At 42.1% G+C, this 24,406-nt stretch overlaps 1 protein-coding gene across 2 annotated transcripts; it reads left to right on the top strand.

Annotated features, from left to right (window-relative positions):
• The first annotated feature begins 12,111 nt into the window (after positions 1-12,111).
• Positions 12,112-23,114, top strand: HAO2 (hydroxyacid oxidase 2). 2 transcript variants are annotated; one of them, XM_051780293.1, is made up of 8 exons: positions 12,112-12,210; positions 13,835-13,987; positions 14,737-14,888; positions 15,686-15,966; positions 16,337-16,552; positions 18,344-18,502; positions 19,828-19,897; positions 21,296-23,114. In XM_051780293.1, exons 2-8 carry the CDS (start codon positions 13,857-13,859, stop codon positions 21,349-21,351), a joined length of 1,065 nt encoding a protein of 354 aa, XP_051636253.1. In that variant the 5' UTR covers positions 12,112-12,210; positions 13,835-13,856; the 3' UTR covers positions 21,352-23,114. The 2 variants fall into 2 exon arrangements, with proteins under 2 accessions (XP_051636253.1, XP_051636252.1); XM_051780292.1 differs by having other exon boundaries at positions 15,683-15,966; positions 21,296-23,113.
• The last annotated feature ends 1,292 nt before the right edge of the window (positions 23,115-24,406 follow it).

Raw genomic sequence — 24,406 nt, 5'->3', positions numbered from 1 at the left:
TTATTATTTTTCCCATGCTTTCATTTGCCCTAAAATAAAATGATGAGAAATAAATGGTGCATGTAAAAAAAAAAATCAAAACCCCACTGAAAATGCTGCAGTCATTCAAATTTCTCATTGTAGTAGATACTACGTTCTAAAGAGTTCTTTAATAATCTAGTAGGACAGCAGGCCAAGTGGAGTGATTCATGCCCAGTTTCAATAGTGCAAATCTGTTCAAGAAAACAAACTAAACCCAAGGAATTCTTTCTGTTTTTTCAGGACTCACAGTTTTGGATAGTATGAATGTACATATATTTGACAGCCTTTTTTTTTTTTTTTTTTTTGTGCATAAAACCTATGCATAAATATGAAGAAAACAGGAAGATCTGGATGAAGAAGGAGATGGATGGTAAAGTAGAAAGGAGCCTAGGACGGGAACTGCTTGGTGACACGTTGTCATGATAGACGAAATTGAACTAGAAATGCATGCTACAGAGCAGAACTGATTGTAATGCAAGCTTAAAAAGAAGTGTGATTGTGCCTAAAGAGCTATAAACTTAAAATATTTGTCAATATTTAAGGAACAAGATGTGAATGAATACCTGAGTTTGCAGCTCATGTTTATAAAGAATGTTCATATTTCCATTTATTTAAAAATGCAGAATAGAGGAGTTTAAAAGTCCATTTAGAGAGAATATTCTCTAAATAGATAGGTACTGAGACAGCTCAGTGCCTTCTACTGCATACTTAGAAGGAACTCTGAAGAAATCTGAAGGCAAGGGAGCCTTTGAGTGGTCAGTCTAGGGTGCACACCATAGCTACATTCAGGCCAGGTGTTACAAAGAATGCAATAGTCACCCTCTACCTCATCTACACATTATCAAAGGACTATTGACACAGTAGTGACAGTCTTTGATATCATTTCCTACAGCATTCTCCTGGAGAAACTGGCTGTCTATGGCCTGGACAGGTGTCCTCTTTGCTGGGTTAAAAACTGTCCCTATGGCCAGGCCCAGAGAGTGGTGGTGAGTGGAGTTAAATCCAGTTCACAGCTGGTCACCAGTGGGATTCCCCAGGGCTCAGTTTTAGTGCCTGTCCTGTTTAATATCTTGATCTATGATCTGGACAAGGAAATCAAATGCATCCTCAGTTGGTTTGCAGGCAATACTAAGTCTGGTGGGAGTGTTGATCTGCTGGAATGTAGGAAGGCTCTTCAGAGGGATCTGGATAGGCTGGATCAACAGGCTGAGGACCTTGTTGAGGTTCAACAAGGCAAAGTATCAGGTCCTGCACTTGGGTCACACCAAACCCTTGTGTCTCTACAGGCTTGGGTAAGAGCGGCTGGAAAGCTGCCTGGTGAAAAAGGACCTGTGGGTGCTGGTCAACAGTGGCTGAACATGAGCCACCAGTATGCCCAGGGAGCCGAGAAAGCCAATGGCATCCTGGCCTGTATCAAAAATAGTGTGACCAGCAGGACCAGGGTAGTGATTGTCCCTCTCTCCTTGGCACTCATGAGGCCGCACCTCAAATCCTGTGTTCAGTGTTGGGCCCCTCACTACAAGGAAAACATTCAGGTGCTGCAGTGTGCCTGGAGAAGGGCAATGGAGCTGGTAAAGAGTCTGGAGCACAAGTCTTGTCAGGAGTGTCTGAGGGAGCTGGGGGTGTTTAGCCTGCAGAAAAGGAGACCTGGGGAGACATTGCTCTCTACAACTATCTGAAAGGAGGCTGTAGCCGGATGGGGATTGGTCTTTCCTCTCAGGTAACCAGCAGTAGGATAAGAAGAAATGGCCTCCAGTTGCACCAGAGGAGGTTTAGATTGGATCTTAGAAAAGATTTCTTTATGGAAAGGGTTGTCAAGCCCAGTAACAGGCTTGTGTTGATGATTCCTGAACTAGGGAATGGTTGGGACACCAACCCTGGAGGTATTTAAAAAATGTGTAGATGTGGCATTTAGGGGCATGGTTTAGTTGCAGACTTGGCAGTGTCAGGTTTACTGTTGGACATGATGATGTTAGAGGTCTTTTCAACCAAAACAATTCTATGATTCTATGTAAGAAAGAGGTACATGAGAATTGTTCTGCTTTTGATCAAGTATATTTGTAGCTCCAGCACAGATCCTTGTGCAGCTACTCCGTAGACATCTGTCTGTTCTGAAAATCTTTATCACTACTCTTTATTTCCTTTATTCCAATTAATTCTTTTTCAGGACTTTTCCTTCTTATACTTTGGCTGTTTAGCATACTTTGCAGGCTTTGGTGAGGGACTTTTCAAGGTAGATTCTGTATACAGGGCCATCTTCAGCCATCTGCTGCTGATCCTTTCAGAGACATTCAAGGAAGGCTCTCAGAAAAGACTTCTCTTTACACAAGAATTTTGACTCGTTTGCAGTATATCCTATCTCTTCACATATCAATGAATTCTGTACTGAACGCTAATGACTTGTCAAGAATTTGCCCTGTCCCACCTGCACACCCTGGTCTTCTGGAGCTGCTCACATTTCTAGGCTTAAAAAATAGTATGAAGTGTAAGAACTGTGTTTCCCTGGATGTCCCCCAGAACCTGTTTTCCATACTGGCTCCATATATGTCACCGTTGAGTCTTCAGGTCCCAAGGAGGTTTCAAGTGGAAGGTTGCACGCTATGGTTAGTAATTCAGCGTTTCCATCTTTGATTTCTGCTAGGTATCATCTGACTCTAGCAATTTGTTCATTTTCACTTTGTCTGTTTAAAACATAATCTCATCCACAATTACTTTGATTTCAGACATATCTTCTGCATTTTACCCCCGTTGGAAAACTTTCCACATTTCTTCCCAGTGAAAAGCAAAGCAAAATGGCTTCATTGTCTTTGATGCTTGCCTTATCACTCGTTGGCCATGCAGAGTCCCTAGCAAGTTTTTTTCTCCTGACATTTTTGATGAAGTACCAGTTTTGATTTCTTTAGCTATCTGTCCTCAGACTCCTTTAGGATTTTTGCTCTTAATATGCCTGACTATACTATTCATTTCATTTTATTGGTTTGGATACAATAGACATCTTTTTGAAAATTGCCTTCTTACTGCTAATAAACTTACTTATTTGGCTGTTTATATGTGCTGGCCTCCTTTAATCCATTCTCCAGCCTTTCTCAATAGGTCATACGCAGCGGTGTTATGCTTCTAGTCTGGTGTTCTTCAGCAGTTTCCAGGCTGCTTGTTAAGATTTTTCTTTGCTGACCTTTCTAGTTTCTTTTTAACAAGTTTCCTCATTTCTGCATGGCTTTTCTTGAAGCGGAGGACAATGGCACTGGCATATTTGGCCTGCGGTGCTCCTCTAGAGCTGGTGAAGCTGAATTCTCTGTGGTCACTGTCACAGAGTAGAGCTTCCACTGGAAGGACTAGAACCACAGAGCCAAGGACTGCCTTTGCTCCTGTGGGCTCTAACCAGCTGCTCCATGGAATAATTGCTGACGGAGCCAAAAAATGTCATCTCTGTTTCATCTTCTGGCATGACATTTGTCAGTCTACAGGAGGGCAGTTGATGTCTCCCGTTGCTGTTTTTCCTGCCTCTCCAATTTCTTTCAGTGCATTGAATTCAAGGCATTTTGCTATCCTGGGTTAGTAACATTATCTATCATAGCTGTATTCTTGCTATTTAGGCCTGGAATTTCAACCTGTACTGACTTTATGTTACTTGTTGAGATGATGAACTTGTAAATTTGATTTCATGATGAGCACTGCTCTTCCTCTGACACAGTTTGTTTTTACTGTGTAATTTATATCCTGTGTTTAGTGTCCCTTTGATGGTCTTCTTTGCCCCATGTTTCCAATACGAATGGTATATCAGTGTCTGCATTTTGGATCAGACATTCTGGTTCCCTTTCTCATTTTTTAGATTTCAAATATTGTGTAGATCTGAGTTTACCATTACTTTGGTTCTTTTATTGGCATCCAGTATAAAATCCATTATGTTTGTTTCCCTTTCCCTGCTGGATTACTTGTACCTTCTGTATTGCACTTTCCTTCAGGATTCAGAACTTTCCCATTTTTTTTTAATCATAAGGCTTCTCATGTTGGGCTTTTCCACATCTATCAGCTTTACCCAACTACCTGGATTTTCCAGCCTCTTGGGGAATATTGTAATTTCAAAATGACTGCCCAGGGCCTTCGTTTTGCTAAAAATGTCTGAGAATGTTTTCAATTTGCTTCAGGACCAAGCAATATCATGAAAGAGATATATTGAATGTTTTCAAATCAGCTGGACTTGATGAAATTCCTGCTAGGATACTGGGAGGATTGTCTGAAGCAATGCCAGAACCATTAGCTGCTATCTTTGAGGAACCAGGGGGTACAGAGATAAATGTGTTACCTCTCACAATTTTTTCAATAATGAGGGGGCAGGGTAAGTAATGTTTGAGTCTCCAGAGGTCAACTACAAGGTCAGTGGCAACCAGTATGGATTTATTAAGAACAAATTATACCAAACCAATCTAGTATACTTCCATGATGAGACTTGTGGCTAGGGAAGAACAGCAGAAAAATATTTCTTTAGTGAAGCTTTGAACATTGTCTCATATGAGCTCTTCAGAAGCAAGCTAAGAAAATATTGGCTCTTAACTTGAAAGTATATGTTGGTTGAGATTGCTATTGCTAATTTTTTCATCAGTCAGGTAGATTACATGATAGAGAATGTATTTGGAGGGTTTGAAATTACTTTAAATGATCTTGATGAACTGGAGAAATATTCTGGAAAAGCTAGGATGCAGTTTTGTGAGGAAAACAACATCTGCCTTTAGCTTTCAATCATCAGCTGTGCAGCTAGAGAGCAGCATTGCAGGGAGGAATCTGGAGGCTGCAGTGTCTCCCAAGCTGAAAGCTTCACGCAGTGCTGCTGCGAGACAGAGAAACCCCCTGTGGAAAGGTACCACATATCACTGTACAAACAGGGTCGTGCTGCCTCAAGTCAGCTGCTTCCCTGCTCTTGGACTTAGTGTCAGCCAGAGGACCCAGCCTCTGTAGTGGGTCAGCCTTGGGCTGGTCAGGATCAGGGCAAGCTCTGATCACACACTGCTTCCATGAGAGGACTGAAGCTCTACTGGGAGTCTAGACATTAGTAATAGACAAGCCAACTTTCAAAGTACCAGCAGAGTTTTACTTTTCTGAAGGCATCAGTTCTGGGATTTTGGAGACCTAGGCTCAGCTTCAGCACTAATTCAGTCTCAAGGCTAAAAGGAACCCCTCAGTTGTAGTTTTGAGACCACGTTCTCATTCACACTGAGATTCGTGAAAATCTCCTTTATTTTCTACCCTTCCACCACCACAAAATCTCAAGGCTGAGGTGGATCTTTCATGATAGAGATTGTTCTTGACACTGTTGTTCAAAGGCCTCTGTTATATCATATTAGTTTCTCTGTCTCTGTTTCTCTGAGGTGGCTTCCTGGATGTATTAGGGTGTCTCTCTCGTGTATTTGGGATGGAGTCTTTTTTATGACATCTACTTCCTTTCAAAATTTTTACCAAATTTAAGAGTTCTTTGATAAGTGGTTGATTTCTGAGGTTTGAGACTTCTATTACCCTTAACCTGACTCTTGTCCAAGTTGGAAAAGAGATGAGACTACTTATTTGTTTGGAAGAGATGAACAAATGCATTTGTTTCCTTTCTTAATTTCAGGATGGAAAGGTTCATCTGAAGAAATGAGTAAGGAACATACTGCTGAGTAATGAACACAAAAATACTATTCTACCATCACAGCTGAATAAACAGGAATATTGACATATTCTTTTTCCTTTGTTCCAGATAAGGGCAGGAGAGGACTCAGCTGGAAGATCATGTCCAGTTCCTGGTGCTTTAATTAAGGGAGTATGTTGAACAGCTGGAGAGTCAGAGGAGAGAACTAGGGATGACCAAAAGTCTAGAAAACATGGTTCATGATGAAAATAATTTGCATAACTTGATTTAGAAAAGAGACAATAGAGGGGGTGGCCCATCAATGATATTTAAATATTTTAAAGATAGACATAAGGAGTACAGTAGTGAATTTTTCTGTTCCCACTATGGATGGGTAATAGCCGGAATTACAGGAAAGGATATCCAAGTGAAACATCTGTAAATTTTCCTTGTGTAGTCAATCAATTAAATGGGTTTCTTTGGAGGATGTGGTACCTCCATGAGTGGAGACAGGCACAATTGTAGCTGATTCTGAATTCAGGAACAGGACTGGACTACATAGCTTCACCTCTTAGCCCTACTTTCTATTCTTCTATGACTGTTATTCAATGACAGATAAAGACTTAGTTCTCGATGATTCCAAAATGGTGGTCAGAGAGCAGCATCATTCCCATTGCAAGTGGAAGTTACCAGGACTTTTCCCAGCTTATAAAATCGAAGTGGGACATCAAGCACAAAGTAGTCTTTGACTCAGACAGGTGCAGGTTGCTGGTACCTCGTTTCTGTTTTTATTGTGCTCTGTGGACTTGAGTGAGCTACTTTTTTCACTACCAGCACCATGGTATTTCAAGAACACGGCAAAGAAGGAAGGCTAGACATCTACACAAGCCTAGCTGGCCTAGTAGGCCAAGTAAGGCTATGGGCAAAATAAACTGTAGCTAAACCTACATAAGGGTATATTATGGTTAATGTCATATCCAGCTGCCTCCAACTTCCTGGCTTTAAGAGGGGCAGCTGCCCACAGAAATCAAGGGGCAAACTCAAAGCTGAGTCATACCTGAGCTCCTCTGCTGCTCCACATTCTGTGAGCTCAGTGTCTTTGGAGGCAACTTTGGTAGCAGCTGATGAGAACCAAAGGCTGTTCTGGGAAACACAGGTTCTGCAGACCTTTCTCCCCAACTCTTTTCTTACTCACCTCACACCTTTACTCCTATTTTGCAGACATATTGCAGTTCTTTGCCTGACAGCAGTCTTAGATATGTACCTGAGGTGAGTAGTGCTGTACATTTTCATACTGAGAATGTACAGTCATAGTCTTTCCTCCTTCAGCATTTCCCAGCAATAATTCAATGACTCTGCATCTGGTCTCTGAAATCTCTATTTCTATGGTTTTGTGCTCAGCCTGTGACCCCACTTGTGCACTCCCTCCCTGCTACCTGCAGACCATCACTCCTCACATGACTGATAAGTGGGTCTTCTACATCAAGATCCCTGACGTGATCTTTACTCCCAGCCTATAGGCTTGATTCCAGAATTGCTGGTGTAGGATTCTGCAGCTCCAGGTTTTTTCTGAAGAGGGGTAGCCAGGTAAAAAGACTACATTATCTCTCTTCAGTGCCACATAGCACTCCAGATCTTCCTTATCTGAAGAGATGGAATGGAACAGGCTTACACAGTAGGACCCAGAGGCATGCTCCTGGTTTCTTCTGTTTTTCTGAGGGAGAGAAAGGAGTAATAAAGGAAAAGGGTAAGGATGACATGAAAGAAAGGATACTACAAAAAATTCAGATGATTGAGGAAATCTAGAGATGTAGGAAGGTTTAGACTGATAGGTGGCAGGGTACATTGTACTCTACCTATGAGCTGCCATGTCCAAGGAGGCTAAGACAGATGTGCTGTGGGAGAGAGGTAGACTCCAGTACATCAAAGCAGTTGTCAACTGAAAGATTCTGCTGCACCTTGGGTTGGGATCAAGTTGGAGATCGAGCCTGTAATGTGGAAAGTCTACTGTGCTTAATTCTCTTCACCTTATGAGAGGACAGAAGGGATCTCTACGCCTTGCAGAAAATTATCATTGTTCTTCTAACCTAAACCCTCTAGAGGATGAAGAAGAGATTCCACATACAGGGCTGCAGTAGCAGGGTGAAGGATTAGGGCCCCATGAGGCACAGTTCTCCGAATACGTCAGGCAATCTAAGTCCACTAGCTCTTGCAGGGCCCAGAAAAAAAAGAATAGTCCTGAACTGGTGCTGTCCATAATAACAAAGTCATCTCTATTTAATAGACAAGGGTGCAGAACACAGAGTTTAGGACTGCTGGTAATCTCAAGAACCACTCTGAATGCTCACAGACTGGAAGAGTGCTGACATAGCACTACTGGCAATTAACTGGCTGTGGATTACCACCCTCAGTGTTTCTTTCCCAACCCAATCTGCTTTTGAATCCTGTGATTTCACTGTGCCCTGTTGTCACTGGTTTAGCAGATCTTTGCTCAGTGTTCTCTGATACATGTAGTCAAACCTGGTGTGCTTCAGACCTCTTCTCTCATGCTGGTACAGCTGTTGAACTGAGATGTCTGCCTAGTGTGAACACTTGTAGTCAGGTGACCTTCTGGCACATTAGGTAAGCCAGAAAGAAAGGCTCAGAAATCACATTTTACCACATGACACTACACTGGAGATGGGAGACATGGTTTGGCTTCCAGGCACCCAGTACAGAGCCCTGTCACATGAACTAGAGGGGTAATCTGCTAGCAGAAAACACTTCCTTTCTGAAAATTTAAACCCAGGTACATGAGACACATTTTCCCAAAGGACTCCGTAGCTGTTTGCTGTTCTGCAGAGTAATGCTGAGAATAAATCAAACTCTCTTCTGGATTTTGGAGGCAGAGGTGGTTGCAGAAAGAACAGCCAAATATCTGATAGTCTCCTAGAACACTAGAGCAGTATGTCACAGGCAGTGCCCTTCTGTCTCTTCCCCTAATTTGTCCCCTTCTCTTGATTCTTCTATCCTCCTGAAGCCTTGTCATCCCAAGATGTCCCTGCCCTCTTGGCTTCCATCTGCTCTGCCTCTGACCTTGTTGCCTCTACACATCCCACCCTGCCTGTCCCTAGGTGCTGTCCCACAGCTCCACTTTTAAGCCATTATTTTTGTCTTCCTTCTCTCCTTTATTGCTGTTTCAGGCTGAGTCCAAACCCAGGTGGCATGAGGTGTGGGAGAGTGGGGTCAGGCCAGCTCTCTGTCCTCTGCTCATATTTTGGGCTCTCTGAGTTCCTATGGCAGAAGCATGCTCTGCACTAGGCAAGTGTTCAGCAAAGATAATATCTGGATTTCAGGCAAGCTCTGGTGATCATGTGCAAGTGGAAAGCAATGATTTACAGCTGGGTCAGATCTGACAGAATTTTCATATGGCCAGAAGTCCAGGATGTTGATTCCAGGGATCAGGTCCCACTAATTTCAGGCCCCTGCATGAAGCACTGAACTGCAGTGAAACCATTGTAAGACATTTTCAGCATAGGCCAACCATCATTTTTCACCAACCTCATTCTTGGAAGTTGCTGACCAACTTTCAGTGAAATGTCCCCAAAATAAAATTCAACCCAACACAGAGATCAAGGATGGAAAATTTCAGCCTAGAATGATCAAAATATGAAAAAATTAGAAGCAGCTGAAAAACATGTCTTATAATCAAAAGTGTTAGGCTGCGTTAAATATAAGATTCGTTGCCATCTCCTCCTATAACAGAGGGATGGCTATTTAAATATTCAATTTGGGATAGATTTTCTGGTATGACTGACAAGAATTTTCCTTCCAAACATGAGGCATATGCTCAAGAAAGACATCTGATAAGGAAAAACAGTGGCGACTGTATGCAAACTGTTATGCCATCTGAATTATTTACATTGCTTAGAGTTCACCAGATTCTTCACTGAAATGTTTCAAAGTCCCAGACTGAACCAACCACTAGTGGATGCATCAGTGAGAGAGATGTCAACTTGACCCACAGTGATTTGCCATCTGTGAAAAGCAAACAAATACAGCCAACTGGAGTAATGAGCATCGTGACTGTAATAGGAACTGGAGCACAGATTTACAGAGGATCTTTGTGTTTGGACCCACAAGCTTTTGACTATGTTAGTATTGAAAAGTAAGCAGCTGCAAAACCCCGGCTATGCAGATCTGTGCAAAAACTGAGCTTTGGCTGTTGACTGCTTGACATTCTACCTGCAAGCCTGGACCAGATGTGCAATTATTTCCTATATTATTTTATTCAGTTTTCAAAAGAAGGCAGCAAGGCTTCCAGCAAAGTTTTTAAAGGGAGGGAGGCAGGGAATAATGGAGGGAGGGATGAAGGGTAGGAGGAAGGGAGGGAAGGAAGGAATAATGGAGGGTGGGAGGGAGGTACTTTTATTGTGCTCCAGTGAAAGGGCTCCAGAGCTTTAAAACTTGTCCACTTTTTTTGAGTATATACAGGAGCTGTAATCAAAGATATTATCTCTGTGGCAAATTTTGATTTTCTTAGAATTTAACAGCTTCACAGCTAAATCATGGGACTTTTACTAGTATCAGAGAAAATACCACTTTTGGGACAAAAAAGTCATTGCTACTTTGAATTGAGCCCATTGCTGAAGGAAGAAAATATATCTAGATGCAAAGTACAGCCTTTTAAAAGCCACAGCACAAATGCAGAGATTTTTCCCCTTTCCTGATCCAAAATAGAGTAGTCACAGACTATTTTTAATTCATGTAAAATTATGATAATCATGAAACCATAAACTTTATGGTTTGGTGAGTTGCCTGCAATGTGCATCCCTAAAGTAGGGGAGTCCTTTGATCAGCATAATGAGAAATATGACAGAGGACCCTGCAGACAACTTGTAGGCTGAAACAAAGATCAGGGCAGACCAGATGTAGTTACATTTATTACTGTGCTGTCGCACCAGAAAATGTTAAGAATAAAACATAGAGAATGAAGATTTCCAAATATATTAGCAGGCATTCTTGTGATGTGATCGTAGTGGGTTTAAGGCCATAGTGTCTTGAAGGCCAGCAAGTACTGGGGTTTTTTTGTTGTTTTTAACAACATAAATTGATATATATGACCCAAACCTGACATCTAGCGGAGAAAGAATGAGGGCAGGATTTTCCGTCCTTTCCCAGGGTTGTGTGCACATACAGAGAACACAGCTTTTCTCTTCAGAAGTGACCTGAAGGCCATCTACTGCACAGCTCTTCCTGAGCAGGAAAGCAAACCAAAGAGCTCATGGGCACTCTAGCTAAGTGTGACACCTTGTCTGGTTTGTGACACCTGTATCCATAACTATCCATGCCAGAAGCTAACTTCACAGTGCTGTTGGCAGATAATGAGCTCTGAAGGCTGAATTTTAACAAGTTTCAGAACACAACAGTAGAGATGACCATGCCTGATTTAGTTTGGGCAGGATCTTGTGAACATATCTAACAGAACAGGGGTTCATTGCAGCTGCATAGATGGTGTCAGTGAACTACAATTTCTGCTGTCAGAAACTTTAGGTCTGCAGACCTGGACCAGACTAGCCAGGTGAACACCAGGTTCTGAGGCTGCAGTTCTGTTCAGCTTCTCACTGCCCCATCTGGGCTGCTTGGACTGAGAGGACAACAGTACTTGTAAAACTTTGGGAGTGTTTTATCAAGTTTCTTCCTCACTCTCTACGCCTCTTATCATAATATCTCAATTTTCGGTTAGTAAACATCAAAGTTTCAAGATCTCAGAGATGCATGTAAATGTTGAAAGCATTTTTTTACCCCAAAGGCTAAAAAACCAAAAGACAAATAAAACTGTCCAGTGTTTATTTTTCGTATCTTGTAAATTTAAAATCTGTTGGCACCTCAGTCCTGGTTTGTAATGCTAACAGAGGAGATGGAGGGAGGCACAGAGAAGTCCCACCAGCTCCAAGCACAGAAAAAGGAGGACTGGCAATCCTCTTGGGAGATGACTGAGTGGGGGACCAAAGGAGGGAATCTGCAAGCCCAGTGGGAGAGCAACTGGATCATGAGAGCACTCATAGCCCATTAAAAATGGCAGAAGACAAAGGGTATTTTAGTTGTAGTTGCCTGTAGGAGGCAAAAAAATATCTCTTTCACATGTACTGGTAAAAAGTCCAAGCTCTGTAGCTATGGGTTGTTACAATTCACTCTGTCTGTGGATCATCATTTTGGTAGGATCTGTAGCACATGAAACAGCAAGTTATCAACAGTTTAGAGATTCAGTAAAACCCCTGAAATAGTGTTGCTCTCCTAAATGAATGCACAGCCATCAGCAGCTGCCAGAGCTCAGCTCCGAGGCTCTGTCCCAAGCAATCGCACCACTGACAAGGTGATGCATGTTTTCAGAAGGTATTTTTAATCACCTGATAGCAAAACAACATTAGTGTTATACAAACAGTACAAAGTTTACCACAGGATTGAGCTTTTATCTCTGACGGTTGTTTATTGATTCTAGAAAAAACAGAATCTACTCAGTGAAAAGACCTTCTCTACATCCTGTTTGCAGGCAAACTTGAGGGAGAAGCTTTCACCTCCTGCAGCTCTCTCTGAAACCCAAAGTAAGTCTGAACTGAGACCTGAATTGGGAGCCTGGGTTGTTTAAAATTGCAGTTTATTCTGCTGTGAGAGGACTTGGTTTATCTTATTGTGCTTTCTGGTTTTGACCTTTGTAAGAGTTGGAAAAGCAGAAGTTGTGACACATTGTTTAAAGTATGTCACAGTATATATGTGAAGACTTGTGCTGTCGGCAGTGCTTGATGTCTTGAATGCGTAGAGAGCGGGCTTGGCATACTCACACCACTGGCTACCTAATGCCTGTCAGATGAGACAAAATAATACTGAAGAAATCAGTCGCATTTCTTCTTCATCTTCCAGTGACTCCCTCATCTTGGGCTCTTTTCTAGCATAGAATTTTAAGTCCTAATTTTCAAATGTAAACACAGGTACCTCAGTCACTGAGACATCTCCATGCCTGCAGTTTGACAGGTTGTTTCTGTGTACATAACCTGTGTGTTTATCTGTGCCAGAACTGTACAACATCAGACACACGGGACTGATTTTGGTGAATCTTGCAACCCCTGCTAATCTGTGGTGGGAGGCTAATCCTGAAAATTAGAATATTTACTTCTTCTTGTATGTTTTTTAGAAAAATCAGACTGAACCACAGCTGTTTAAAAACTTCATGTTTTCATATACCTTACTAAATGCCTATTTTAATCAGAGCTGTGGAAGTAATTGCAGTAAACAATTTAGCAAATTGCCTTTGTCTGTGTTTTGTACATGTTTTTCCTCACACACAGCCATGGTTTGCTAAAACATTAATTTGCACAGTTTTTAGTCCTGGCTACTTCAAAAGTATGTAAGTGCAGGCATTTGCTGGGCAGCATTTTTGTTGGTTTGATTAGACATCTGGGTAACACAACATCACTTGTCTTCCCTGAAAGGCTGAGGGTAGTTCTTAGAAACATGTTTCATTTTGCAGAAATTGTTTTTTGCCAGTATTTTCTCATGGTTTGTCCAAATTCTGTATGCTCCTTTTATAGTATATGTCATGTAATTCGAACACCCAGAAGATATTTGTTAGAGAAGAAAAATGAAGATCTGTAGAAAATGCTTTGTTTTTTTCCACAGAGTTGCTGTTCCACTTGCAGTCAGAGTCTGGACATAGTTTTACAATGTGTTCATGCTGGAGCAGGTTAGATGTAGACTCTGCATTTACTTGTTTCCAGATTTCATAATCTCAAATTCCATCACTGTGTTCCATAACTAATTGTTCAGTCAAGGAGCTGTCCTTAGGGGTAATCTAGCAAATGATGTTCTGGGACAAACTTTGAGGAGAATTAGTGGAACAAATAACCCAGCTAGTTTTAAGATGGAACTTATGACAGAATTATGCAACTAAAAGATCAGAGGACCTAAAACGTCCTCTTCAGGCTGCTGTTTAAAACAGAATAAAGGCACAGAGATGCAAGCTTCCTATAGCTTCATCTGCAAGTTTTTCTCATACTAGGGGAGAAGATGCATTCATAGACTGATGCGCTCAATAGACAGAGACAACCTCTCAGCAGGTCTTCTAAAAGACAGAGGGCTCAAAGATTTGCATTGAGTGACATGAGAGCCCCTGGAAGAGAGAATGACAGTTCAGGGATCTAATTTCTCCTCCATGTTATTCTTTTCTTCAAGGTTCCCAGAGCCTCTCTCAGCAATGGCTATGGTGTGTCTTTCAGACTTTGAAGCCTACGCTAAAAAGTATTTACCCAAGATTGCTTGGGATTATTTTGCAGCTGGAGCAGATGACTGTAACACACGAGATGAAAACATCTTGGCATATAAAAGGTAATGTGAGGAGGAAACGAGGGGTGTTGTACCGGGAGCTTTTAAACTACATTTTTGTGCAAGTGTTTGGACTTCACAAGCAAAGACACCTAAGACCTTGCCTTTTCAAGGTGATCCCCAAGCAAAATGCACTTACCTGAATGATACATGCTGCATGGTCTGATGCCAGCCTGACTGTGACACAGATTGTGTGAGGCATAAGTGATGCTGAGGGTACAGGCAACTGGTAGGGTATGGTACAGTACTGTGTGGTATACAGGCATGACAGGAAAGGAGATGAGTAGCTATAATAGATTGAGAAGCAACAGGGAGTTCTTGCAGAAAAGCAGGAAGTCTAAGTAAGTAGGATGGGATTTGGGGAACATGCTGCAGAGTGTGAGGGCAGGCACACTGTACAGTGAGGACAGACATACGAATGGTGGAGTGGAAGGCACCAACCTGGGATTGGGCTGTAAGGAGAAGCAACCTGGGAGGTGGACAATGGGAGAACAAGACACAGAATCACAGAATATGCTGAATTGGAAGGGACCCACAAGGTGAGATGAAGTGGGAAGTGAAGAAATTAAGTACTGTGGCCAGTAAGCAGGATTAATGGAAAATGGAAGTGGTTGAACCTCTGTTATATGCTGTTCTATTTATTGTCTCAGATTCCTGCCTTGTAGTTGGTAAATGAAGACCTGGTTTCCATGAAACTTCAGAAAAGTCACTGAACATCTACTATCCTGAATGTGGCTCTTTTTGCCTTGCAGAATTCGTTTCCAGCCACGTGTGCTGTGGGATGTATCCATGATGGATATTAGGACTAAGATCCTGGGGACTGAAATCAGCTTTCCCGTAGGAATCGCCCCCACTGGCTTCCACCAGCTAGCATGGCCTGATGGAGAGAAAAGCACAGCCAGAGGTACTCTTCTGGTCTGCTGCCATGTTGCGAAAAGGGTGGTTTGTGTAAAAGCCTCAAGAAGCTTTTAGGATGGCTTGGAGTGTGACTGAGAAAAGTTTTCAGGCTTGAAGGGGCAAACTCTTTTCCCACTTTATGACACTCTGCATGGGAACCTGTATAGGCATTGCTCTACTTCTCCAGCTACCACTATTACAAGATCCTCACTGTGGAATCTGCTGCAAACTTAAGACAAGGGCAGTGGACCCATTTCTGACTCACACCAAGAACCACACAAGATTCTCAGTCCTGGTGGCTCTAGATAAGTCATAAAAGTGGTGGATGAGACTCAGACTGTGAATTCCTTGTTACTGGTTAAGAAGTGTCTCCCTTGGAGAAAAAAGAGGGATGGTATCTCTTCACAAATCCTATGGTGGGTTTGGAGACCTGATGCTTTAAAATTACTCTTTTCTTCTGTGTATTTCTGTGAACACCAAGTGGAATTGAGAGTGCATTCCTGTGAAAACTCAGTCATAAAGAAAAAATTCATGTTTTTTCAAAAAAAGTAGTTGCAAAATGAACGCGCAACTTGGTAAATTGTCTCTCTCTTTCCCACTTTCTTAACCATGATCCTACACTACTGCATGGTAAATACAGCTACTTTTAACCCGGGGGTCATAATTGCACAGTGCTTCATAGGATATACATAAAACAGGAGTTCAGGAAGTCTCTGCAAAGAGCACAAAATTTTGTGTCTGATGTCTGGTGAGATGGTTCAAATCACTTTGTTTCTGATTCTTTTTCAATACGTCCTGAAGCAGCCAAAGCCATGAACACCTGTTACATTGCCAGCACGTACTCCACCTGCACGCTGGAGGAGATCTCTGCGGCCGCTCCCGGGGGCCTCCGGTGGTTCCAGCTCTACATCCACCGCAACAGGGCAGCTTCCCGTCAGCTGGTCCAACGAGCGGAGGCCTTGGGTTTCCAGGCCCTTGTCCTCACCGCGGATCTGCCCTACACGGGCAAAAGACGCGATGATATCCGCAACGGTTTCTGCCTTCCACCCCACATAAAACTGAAGAACTTGGAACGAGACTTTGAGGTTTGTAAAATGAGCCTGTCCTTTCATTCACTCTGCTGGCATGTACCACATGAGACAAAACCACTGGGTAACTGCTGCTTTGGCATCTGCTCTACCCAGGGTGTATCTTCTCCCCTTCTGGTTCTGCAGCATCCTGCCTTGATCTCCTGCCAACCTGGGTTCCGACTTCAAAATCCCCATCCAAATGCCTAAGACAAACTGATCTCCACCCCCACTGTAATTATTCTTCTTCAGAGACATATGCTTTCTGGAGCTGATGAACATGTTTGTTAGCAAGTTTAATTAATCTTTTCTATGGCAAGGAAAGACTTCAAGGGACCTCTGAATTGTTGCAGCTCAGATGAGGCTTTCTTTTGTTCTATGGCTGTAGGGAGATGACCGTTCTGAGTATGGACTGCCACCCAACAGCTTGGATCCTTCCGTCACCTGGAATGATATCTACTGGCTGCAGAGCCTGACCCACCTGCCCATCATCATCAAAGGCATCTTGACGAAAGAAGATGCAGAGCTGGCTGTGAGACATGGAGTCCAGGGAATTATTGTGTCCAATCATGGTGGAAGACAACTGGATGAAGGACCTGCCACTGTAAGTGAGAAAATGTATGTCCCATGACTGCTTACAGTCTGCATATTTGCGTTAACCTGGGTATCTCTATGACCAGCTCTGTCTGTACACTTTTGGTGGACTTGTATTTATTTGTTCAGTGGTCGTGGGTGTGTGCAGATGTACTTTAGCTTTAAACTTGTAAGATCTGTAACTTGGCATGACCTACCCACCGAAGTATTTTCTCAGCTTCTTGGGAGGGTTCTGTGAGTGTTGCAGAAACCACATAACTGTAGATAAAGTACTGGCCTAAGTCAGGAAATGTTTTCTGCCTGCGTCTCCATGAGCTGGTGCAGTGCACACAAACTCTTTGCACACTGCAGCAAAAGGAAAACGAAGCTCTGAAACCAAAAATGTACAAATGAAAGCATAATGTATTCTCATTGTTCACATCTGTCAAAACATGCAAAACAACGCAGCTAGATTTAGTGAGAGGCCTGCTTGCGTATTTACGGACTCAAGTCTAAATGGGAATTTATTGACTTTCATGAGCCAAAAAAAGGATAACTTATCTGGAAAAAAATTCCCCTGCTTTTTAAACTGTACAAAGAAATCAAGCATTGTTTGGACATATGTGTATTTCACTGGTTTAATTTGGCTTCTCTCAGTTTTTCCGATTGTCCTTATTTTACAGTTCTGCATTGCATAGTATCTTATGTATGTTTTTTTCTCTGTTTTCTTTTGTGAAATAAAAATAGGTACCAGGGAATTGTCTTCTATTCTACATCAAGCCTGACAATAATGAATAAGAAATATTTATAGTCTAAATGCTGAGGGCATAATAACAGAAATGGTATCCATATTGAATTGCTCTTCTACTATAAAAGTTTCTTTACATACACAGACAGGGTAGTAGATACCTAGTTTGGCTGTGATATTCTTTTGGTACCAAGCCTGACAATAGAATCTATTGTCCCTGTCCTTGATGAGCTACTCCTAGAAAATTTCAGCCTGAAAGTTTTTAGTCTGAAATCCTGGGAAAAAAAAATGGATTAACTGGAAAAATCTGCTTAGTATTCTTAGTTATAGCTGCTCTACTCAAAAAAAAAAAAAAAAAAAAAAAAAAAAAAAAATTGAAAGGAGGCAAAAGGGCATAAGAAACTGCAGAAAAGAGCCATTTGGGTTTGCTGAGAGTTAATTAGGTCTAGTGTAATGTCCTGCCTCTGGTTGTACTGCCTTTGAGACCACAGCCAGCATCTCTGTATGGTGCTGCCCTGCACTAGCAACTGGGACTCTAGTCCATGTTGGACTCTACAAAAAAGACCTTAGGGAATCAGGAGACTTAACCTGGAGGAAATGATATGTTGCCTGTCATACAAAGCAAATGAAATCCTTCATAGATGCTTTAGGGGGGTTGAGGAGGCATTTGACAGGTGGTCACCAGGATTAGGTTGAAATGTAAACTGTAGGCAGTTTGGACATCAGCCTTTTTTACAAACATTTGTCTCAAACAAAAGTAAAATATTAATAACAGTTATTTTCATTGAAATTTATATATAAAATCTTTCATAAAGCACTCACCAGAAGTGCTAGCAAAAATATCAATATAGGCAAAGCACTGGAAAATCATATTAACTATCCCGTAAACAGAATAGGGAGCTGCACTTTATCGTGCAGCCTTTGGTGCTGAGCTATTTGTGATGCATCATCACATTTTATTTTGAGAAGGTATGCTATGGAAGCATTGTCTCCCCGCCTGTCTCTTTGGAATATATCCTCTTTCTCTTGGAATCAAAGGCTGACCTCAAGGTGAGACTGGATGCTTCTTTGCAGATTGATGCTCTGGTTGAAGTTGTGGAGGCAGTCCGAGGCAGAGTTGAAGTTTACTTAGATGGTGGAATAAGAAAAGGAAGTGATGTGTTAAAAGCACTGGCACTGGGAGCAAAATGTGTCTTTATTGGAAGACCAGCTTTATGGGGTCTGGCTTACAAGGTGAGTGAGGAGCTTTCAGTTCATATGACTGCTTCAACACTCTGTTGTTACTGAAGTCATAGAGAAAAAGTTTTTACTGGTAAAGAATCTCTCTCTCTCTTTTTTTTTTTTAATGGATTTTTAAGTGGAATCACCTCAAATCTGACATTTCTGTGATTTAAAAATACCACTGAATGTCACAATTTCCTATATATGCTGCTTCTTAACTATGGGAATATTTCTACAATCCAGAGTCATGAATTAGGCCTCTGATGCAGAAAGTTAACATAATATAATTAAAATATTATTACATCAGTTGTTTGCTTTACTAAATTTTTGCTATTTAGCCTCTGGATTGGAGATTCCAAACTTTTCTCTAGAATAAAAAAATCTTTATTTTTATGGCCTAGAAACATTTCCTATCTTTTGAATGAGAGTCTTGTCCAGTGGTGTGATTGCTGTGGATTCCAGTAGCTAGATTTTAAGCAAGAAGTCACCTGAATCTTCTGAGAAACCCGGAAGAGTTGTCAGTACTGTTTCTTTTGCCAGTAAACATAAAAAAAGGGCCTAACATGAAAAGGGTGCTGCTGTGAGTTGACTGCTTTTTTTCCACAATGCAAGCAGAACGGAGATGGAATTTGGGGAGTTTAACTGTGCTTTGGTATTAAATTCCTAAAGATGAGTAAGTTAGAGTATTCCTAAAGATGTATCTCGGTGTGTTACCCTAGCATACAAAGAGGAAGGACATGAACAAGCACTAACGTTGTCTGCACCCAAAACATTCTTTATTGTAAGAAGCAAAAAGAAAATTTAAGAGAAAGAAAAAAAAAGAAAAGAAAAAATCATCCAGTATTTTACAAGAAACTCAAAATCTTATATACAATTTATTGGATTTTGAGCTTCTTGGTGTCACTTACTCAGGGGAAAACACACAATATATTATTTTTGAAGATTCAGACCAGTATTTGAGTAAACTAAAGTTTTTAAAGCAGTATCATATATAAAACTCTCATTACTTAATTGAAAACTGTCAGCATTGTAAGGCTTGACATTTTAAATAACAAGCCAATTGGCAGAGGAAAACTGAAAGCTAAGAGAAGAAACCAGCTAGAAAATGTCACAAGTGAAAAACAACTTTGTTTTCTTTCCGTGTTCCGATGTATCACAAAAGGAAAAGCATTTAAATTAATCTGCAATGAACTGAGCACATCCATCATAAAGTTTTAATCATTCATCTGTATGAGAGCTTGGAATTGGCACGAGGTTAAGGGACTGTCCCAGCTCTCACAGTGCAAGCATCCTGCAGCATTGCTCCTTTTACCCTGAGTCTTTCTCTGTCGGAGCAGGGTGAAGAAGGTCTCCAGGACGTTTTGAGAATTTTGCAGGATGAATTTCGTTTGTCGATGGCCTTGGCCGGTAAGTATTTTGCAGGTTGTTTGCAATGGGTAAAACAGAGGTTTCTTCATGCAAGCCATATAAAATCAGAAGTCTGATGGATGGGTCACAAAAAGGGAATCCACCTGACCTGTGCCGGTTCAAGTTGCTATGCTTAAGGTGATTCTTTGCTTCCTAGAAAATCACTTGGCATTTCAGGTGTCAGAGCAATGACACTTGCAAGGAGGAAATAGGTTAAAGCAGCTTTGTGACCCAGCTAAAGAGATACAAAATTGCTAAGTAAAGCTGAGCAAAACCTGCATTTTCTGTTCTGCTGGGAACGGTAGCATATGTTTTTCAGTATTTAACATATTGTTTATCAGGGCAAAATGGAACCAATTTTTTTCTGCATGAAAAGTCCATTAAAAATGGATGCAGAATTTTTCTCTGCATATTGGAGAATACAGCCTGTTCGTGGAGGTTGAAACCTCTGCATTCTACATGCCCTAAAAGCCTTCATGTCTCCTCCAAGATTTTACTCTTGTTCCTCACTCTCATTTCTCACTGTTGCTCCCAACTGTAGCTGCCATGTTTGATCCCCTCACTGACAGCAAACTTGCAGAGCCCAGTGCAAACTCGTTTCACATATGAACAAGAGGGTGGCTGAGCACTGGAACAGGCTCCCCAGGGAAGTCTCAGCACCAAACCTGTCAGAGTTCAAGAAGCATTTGGACAATGTTCTCAGGCACATGGTGTGATTCATTGGGCTGTCCTATGCAGGGCCAGAAGATGAACTTCCATGATCCTTGTGGGCTACTTCCAACTCAGGATATTCTATGATACTAAGCATGACATGCAGATCCAGTGCAGGAGTATTCAGACATCAGCAAAGGATCTTATTAAAGATTTTCATGCTCTAGCAACCATGAACTCAAGTGGATAACAATGCTGACTAGGAGACTGGAATTGAAATCCTGTTGGCACGGTTGGTTTTACAGGTCACTTTTTCAACTAGCAAAGATTCCTACATGGTGGGTTTGTTGGTTTTGTGGGGTTTTTGTTTTTTGTTTTTTTTTTTTTTTTTTTTTTTTCCAGCAGGCTCTTACACTTTACATGCAAAAGGGCACTGGATTCAGCAAGAGCAGCAAGTCGGGATCTTTTTAGTGGAAGCGTGAAATTCATAGAACCATATAATCTTTTAGGTTGGAAAAGACCTATAAGCTTGTTGTAAGGATCATTTTTTTTCATGTTTCTAACTCTACTTGTGTGGGAAGTCTGGTGCCTAACCTCAAGGCTGAAGATGCCATTGAGGAACAGAACTACTGAAGTACGAACCTATCCCAATCCAGTTCATACAAGACAAGACTGTAATTCAGAGAAGGGGGCTTCCGAGCTTCATCCACAAACCTTTCGTTCTCATTGTTGTGTCATGTATTTCAGGCTGTGCCAGAGTCTCAGAGATTGGCCGACACCTGGTTCGGTTCTCCAAGCTGTGAACAGCCTCCTGCAATACCCACCAAACAGAGGCAGCTCAACATGAGGTCCCAGCCAGACTGAAGACAGCAAAGAAGGAACAATAAGTATATGATAAGGCCTTCAGGAAACCTCTGAGGAGATTAGGAAAGTCTCCATGTTAGCAAAGGCTGTGCTCTGCTTTTGTTGAGACCAATGAATTCCTTAGCAGTTCGAGTAATTTTTACTTGCTTAAATACATTTGCTTTAAACTGGCTGTTCCATGTCATTACCTATGTTGGGCTTTACTCCAGAGTTCTATTACACTGGACATCCAGACATGGAAAACCATGTGCCTTGCTTTTTCCACTTGATTGTCCTACCAAGTCTGACTGCAACTCAGTCACACTTTCCTACTCTGGCATAGTAATTGTTGTGGCCAATATCTTCCATAGCTTGGGCCTTTCCCAGATGTATTCAAAACAGATACAGAAACAAGATGCATCAGTTAACAGGCACACAAGTTACCCTTTGATGGTGGGGGCAGTTTTTGCCCACTGGTTCTAAACGCAGAGCAATGAAATCACCTGTAACCAAATCAGCACCCTGTGCTCCCTGCTGAGAGAGCCTCTTCTTTCACTACATAGGTAATTTGTAAGGCAAACTCTTCTGAGTAGCAGTCAAGACCTGTTCATTTTCAGAGGACACCACAAGTTTGTGGCAGTGGGTACATCACTCACCTGGTGCCCTGGTCTCTGCCCATGGATAAGGGCAGCCAGCACAGGCTAATGGAGTGGGCAGGAGCTGCTGGCACCACCCCAGCAGCATGTGACCTTTGCTCTCTGAGGATAGCTCAGAGGCAGTGTCACACCTGCTGCCAGCATAAACACTTGCTCTCTGAGGTAGCAGAAATATGTGCTCATCCCTTCCCTGTCCAAGTTTCTTCCTGAGACGTGAGTGTTGCCTCCTCATGAGGAAGCCAATGGCCCTTGGCTGTGTCAGAGCTGCTTTCTGGCTGCCCAGAGTAGACAAGGAAGTCTGCTACTGCCCATAGCTGAGGGAGCTACTGGGGAATGGAAATGAGGGAATGTGGGGGCACATACGGTCTTACAGGCAGGGCAGAAATCTGTTGATGTTGTATTATTTGGAGCTGATGTCCCTTGGGGTTTGTTTGTGTCAATAGGCTGCAGCATGAGTATTTATCCTGAACTGTTGTCCCTAGGAGGAGTTTAACAACAATTGTTTTTTTAATCTTTACATTATGCTGTCCAAGTAAAGGTGTAAAAAGAATTATCTACTCAAAATGGCTAAACCTGCTGTGTGCATATTTGGTCTTTGTTACAAATGTGACGCGTAAATCTGTGGGGCATTGGGCCAGTGTATCTGGGAATAAGCTGAATTTCCACAAAGAGTTTAACTGATTTAACTGCTCTGGCTAAATCAGGTCTTTTCAATGAGGCTAAGTAAACTAAGATGGTACATACAGGAAAACTGATAATGTTCATCATCTTTAAAAATGCAATGTGATGTTAAAACTATCTGATAAGACACCTGACCTTGTTTTCTTATAAATAATTTTTATGGCCAGACTCACAAGTTTGGCCACTGATGTTACAGCAGCACAAAATGGCAGAGGGGTGCCAGACAGCAATGGGATGCCATGTCACTTTGTGCCAAAGAAATACCAACTTGCTGGGCACCTTCCCTATTTAGTGCACCTCCCAGTCTCCCCTTGCACACAAGGCTCCCTTTCTTGGTAATCTCAAACAGTGGTGTCCTGCAAACTGCACTGCCCTGGGTATCATGCATGGGCATGTGGTATTTCCCACCAAGTGGGATCTCTCCCTGCTCCCCTTGGAATTCTGGCACTGTTCAGTAAAAGCATCAAGAATAAGTGGCTGCAGACAGGGAAAAGTGATGCTTTGTAGGCTAGTAATCAAAGTTCTCCTGTGTATGAGAGTGAAGGTGGGGGCCTGAGGTCATTAATTCACGCAGTAATTACTCAGAGGAAAACACCACAGGAGTCCTGGATGCATGGGGCTGCACAGTTATCTAACCCTGTTTTGGAGTGCTGTGTGGCCAAATTCCAAGAAAGTGCCTGCTCTCCTCCCACAAAACTGCCTATGAGCTTCTTTGGTCAAGGCTTTCTCCCGTCAGAGAAGAGGTGCTGCTTTTTCTGTGGAGGAGAGGGCATCTGTGCTCCCCAGTTCTTGCTGAGCATGTTGACCTCTGGCTCCTGGCGTAAAAGGGAAAATGGGAGCAGCAGCATCACCTACTTTTGCCCATATCTTAGAAGAATCAAGTGAGGCTCGTTAGGTCCTAAACTTGCTAGAAGACTTGTTTCCAGCTTATACAAATGGCAGTGGCTGAAGGGGCCTGCTGGCAGACTGGAGATATCTGGCTAAGCTCTGTAGAGGAGCAGAAGTTCCAGCATCCTTTCTCCAATACATCTTGATGACTTGCCTCCAGGCATTTGAATTTTTTTAGATCTGCTTCTATAAATCTATAAGACCTAGACATGGACATGGAAAGGGTGAGAGCGAGCAGATGCCTGAAGTTAGCTACTGTCGTCTGGAGCTGATGCTGTGAAATGGGAAAATAGGTAGTGAGGGGCTGGGACAACTGCATTTAAGTTCTGTTTTCATGAAAATGAGCTCCTCTGTCTCCCTAGTCACTGACCATCAAGAGCTTTGCTCCTTGTGCTGTACTCCTATTTACTGAAAGAAATCTCTTTTGTCTGGAGAAATCCAGGTAGTGAAAGATCATCCATTTCTTACCAGCATTTCAGTGAGACACCTTTCACTTGCAGTCAGACCCTCTCAATGCTCCATGCATGCAGCCAGTCTGATGGTTTGCTCATGCTGCTCCTCACAGCACTGTGTGTTCCTTGGAGCTGAGGTAGTGCTCAAGACAGCTCTGCTGAGGCAGGAGAATCACTAATTTCAGGCTCCAGAGTCTCAGCTTTCATTTAAAGCCAACAAAACCAAGATGGTGGAATGCATGCCATTGTTACAATTGTGAAGGAATCTTTAAAGAAAGATGGCTTTCCTCCTTTTCTTTAAAGGAGGAAAGCCATCTTAAGAAACTCAGAGAGTCTGT

This window comes from Manacus candei, unplaced genomic scaffold, assembly GCF_025592945.1.
Source record: "Manacus candei isolate 608988 ecotype Guabito, Panama unplaced genomic scaffold, ASM2559294v1 h1tg000014l, whole genome shotgun sequence".
In the NCBI taxonomy this organism is placed as follows: domain Eukaryota; kingdom Metazoa; phylum Chordata; class Aves; order Passeriformes; family Pipridae; genus Manacus; species Manacus candei.
The sequence above is the reverse complement of the archived record's forward strand: the minus strand, read 5'-3'. Positions and strand labels throughout refer to the sequence as shown.

Coding starts and splice junctions, on each gene's coding strand:
- HAO2 (XM_051780292.1), top strand. CDS start 13,857: ATGGCTATGGTGTGTCTTTCAGACTTTGAAGCCTACGCTAAAAAGTAT. Junction 15,967..16,336: donor ACTTGGAACGAGACTTTGAG/GTTTGTAAAATG, acceptor CTATGGCTGTAG/GGAGATGACCGTTCTGAGTA. Junction 16,553..18,343: donor TGGATGAAGGACCTGCCACT/GTAAGTGAGAAA, acceptor GCTTCTTTGCAG/ATTGATGCTCTGGTTGAAGT.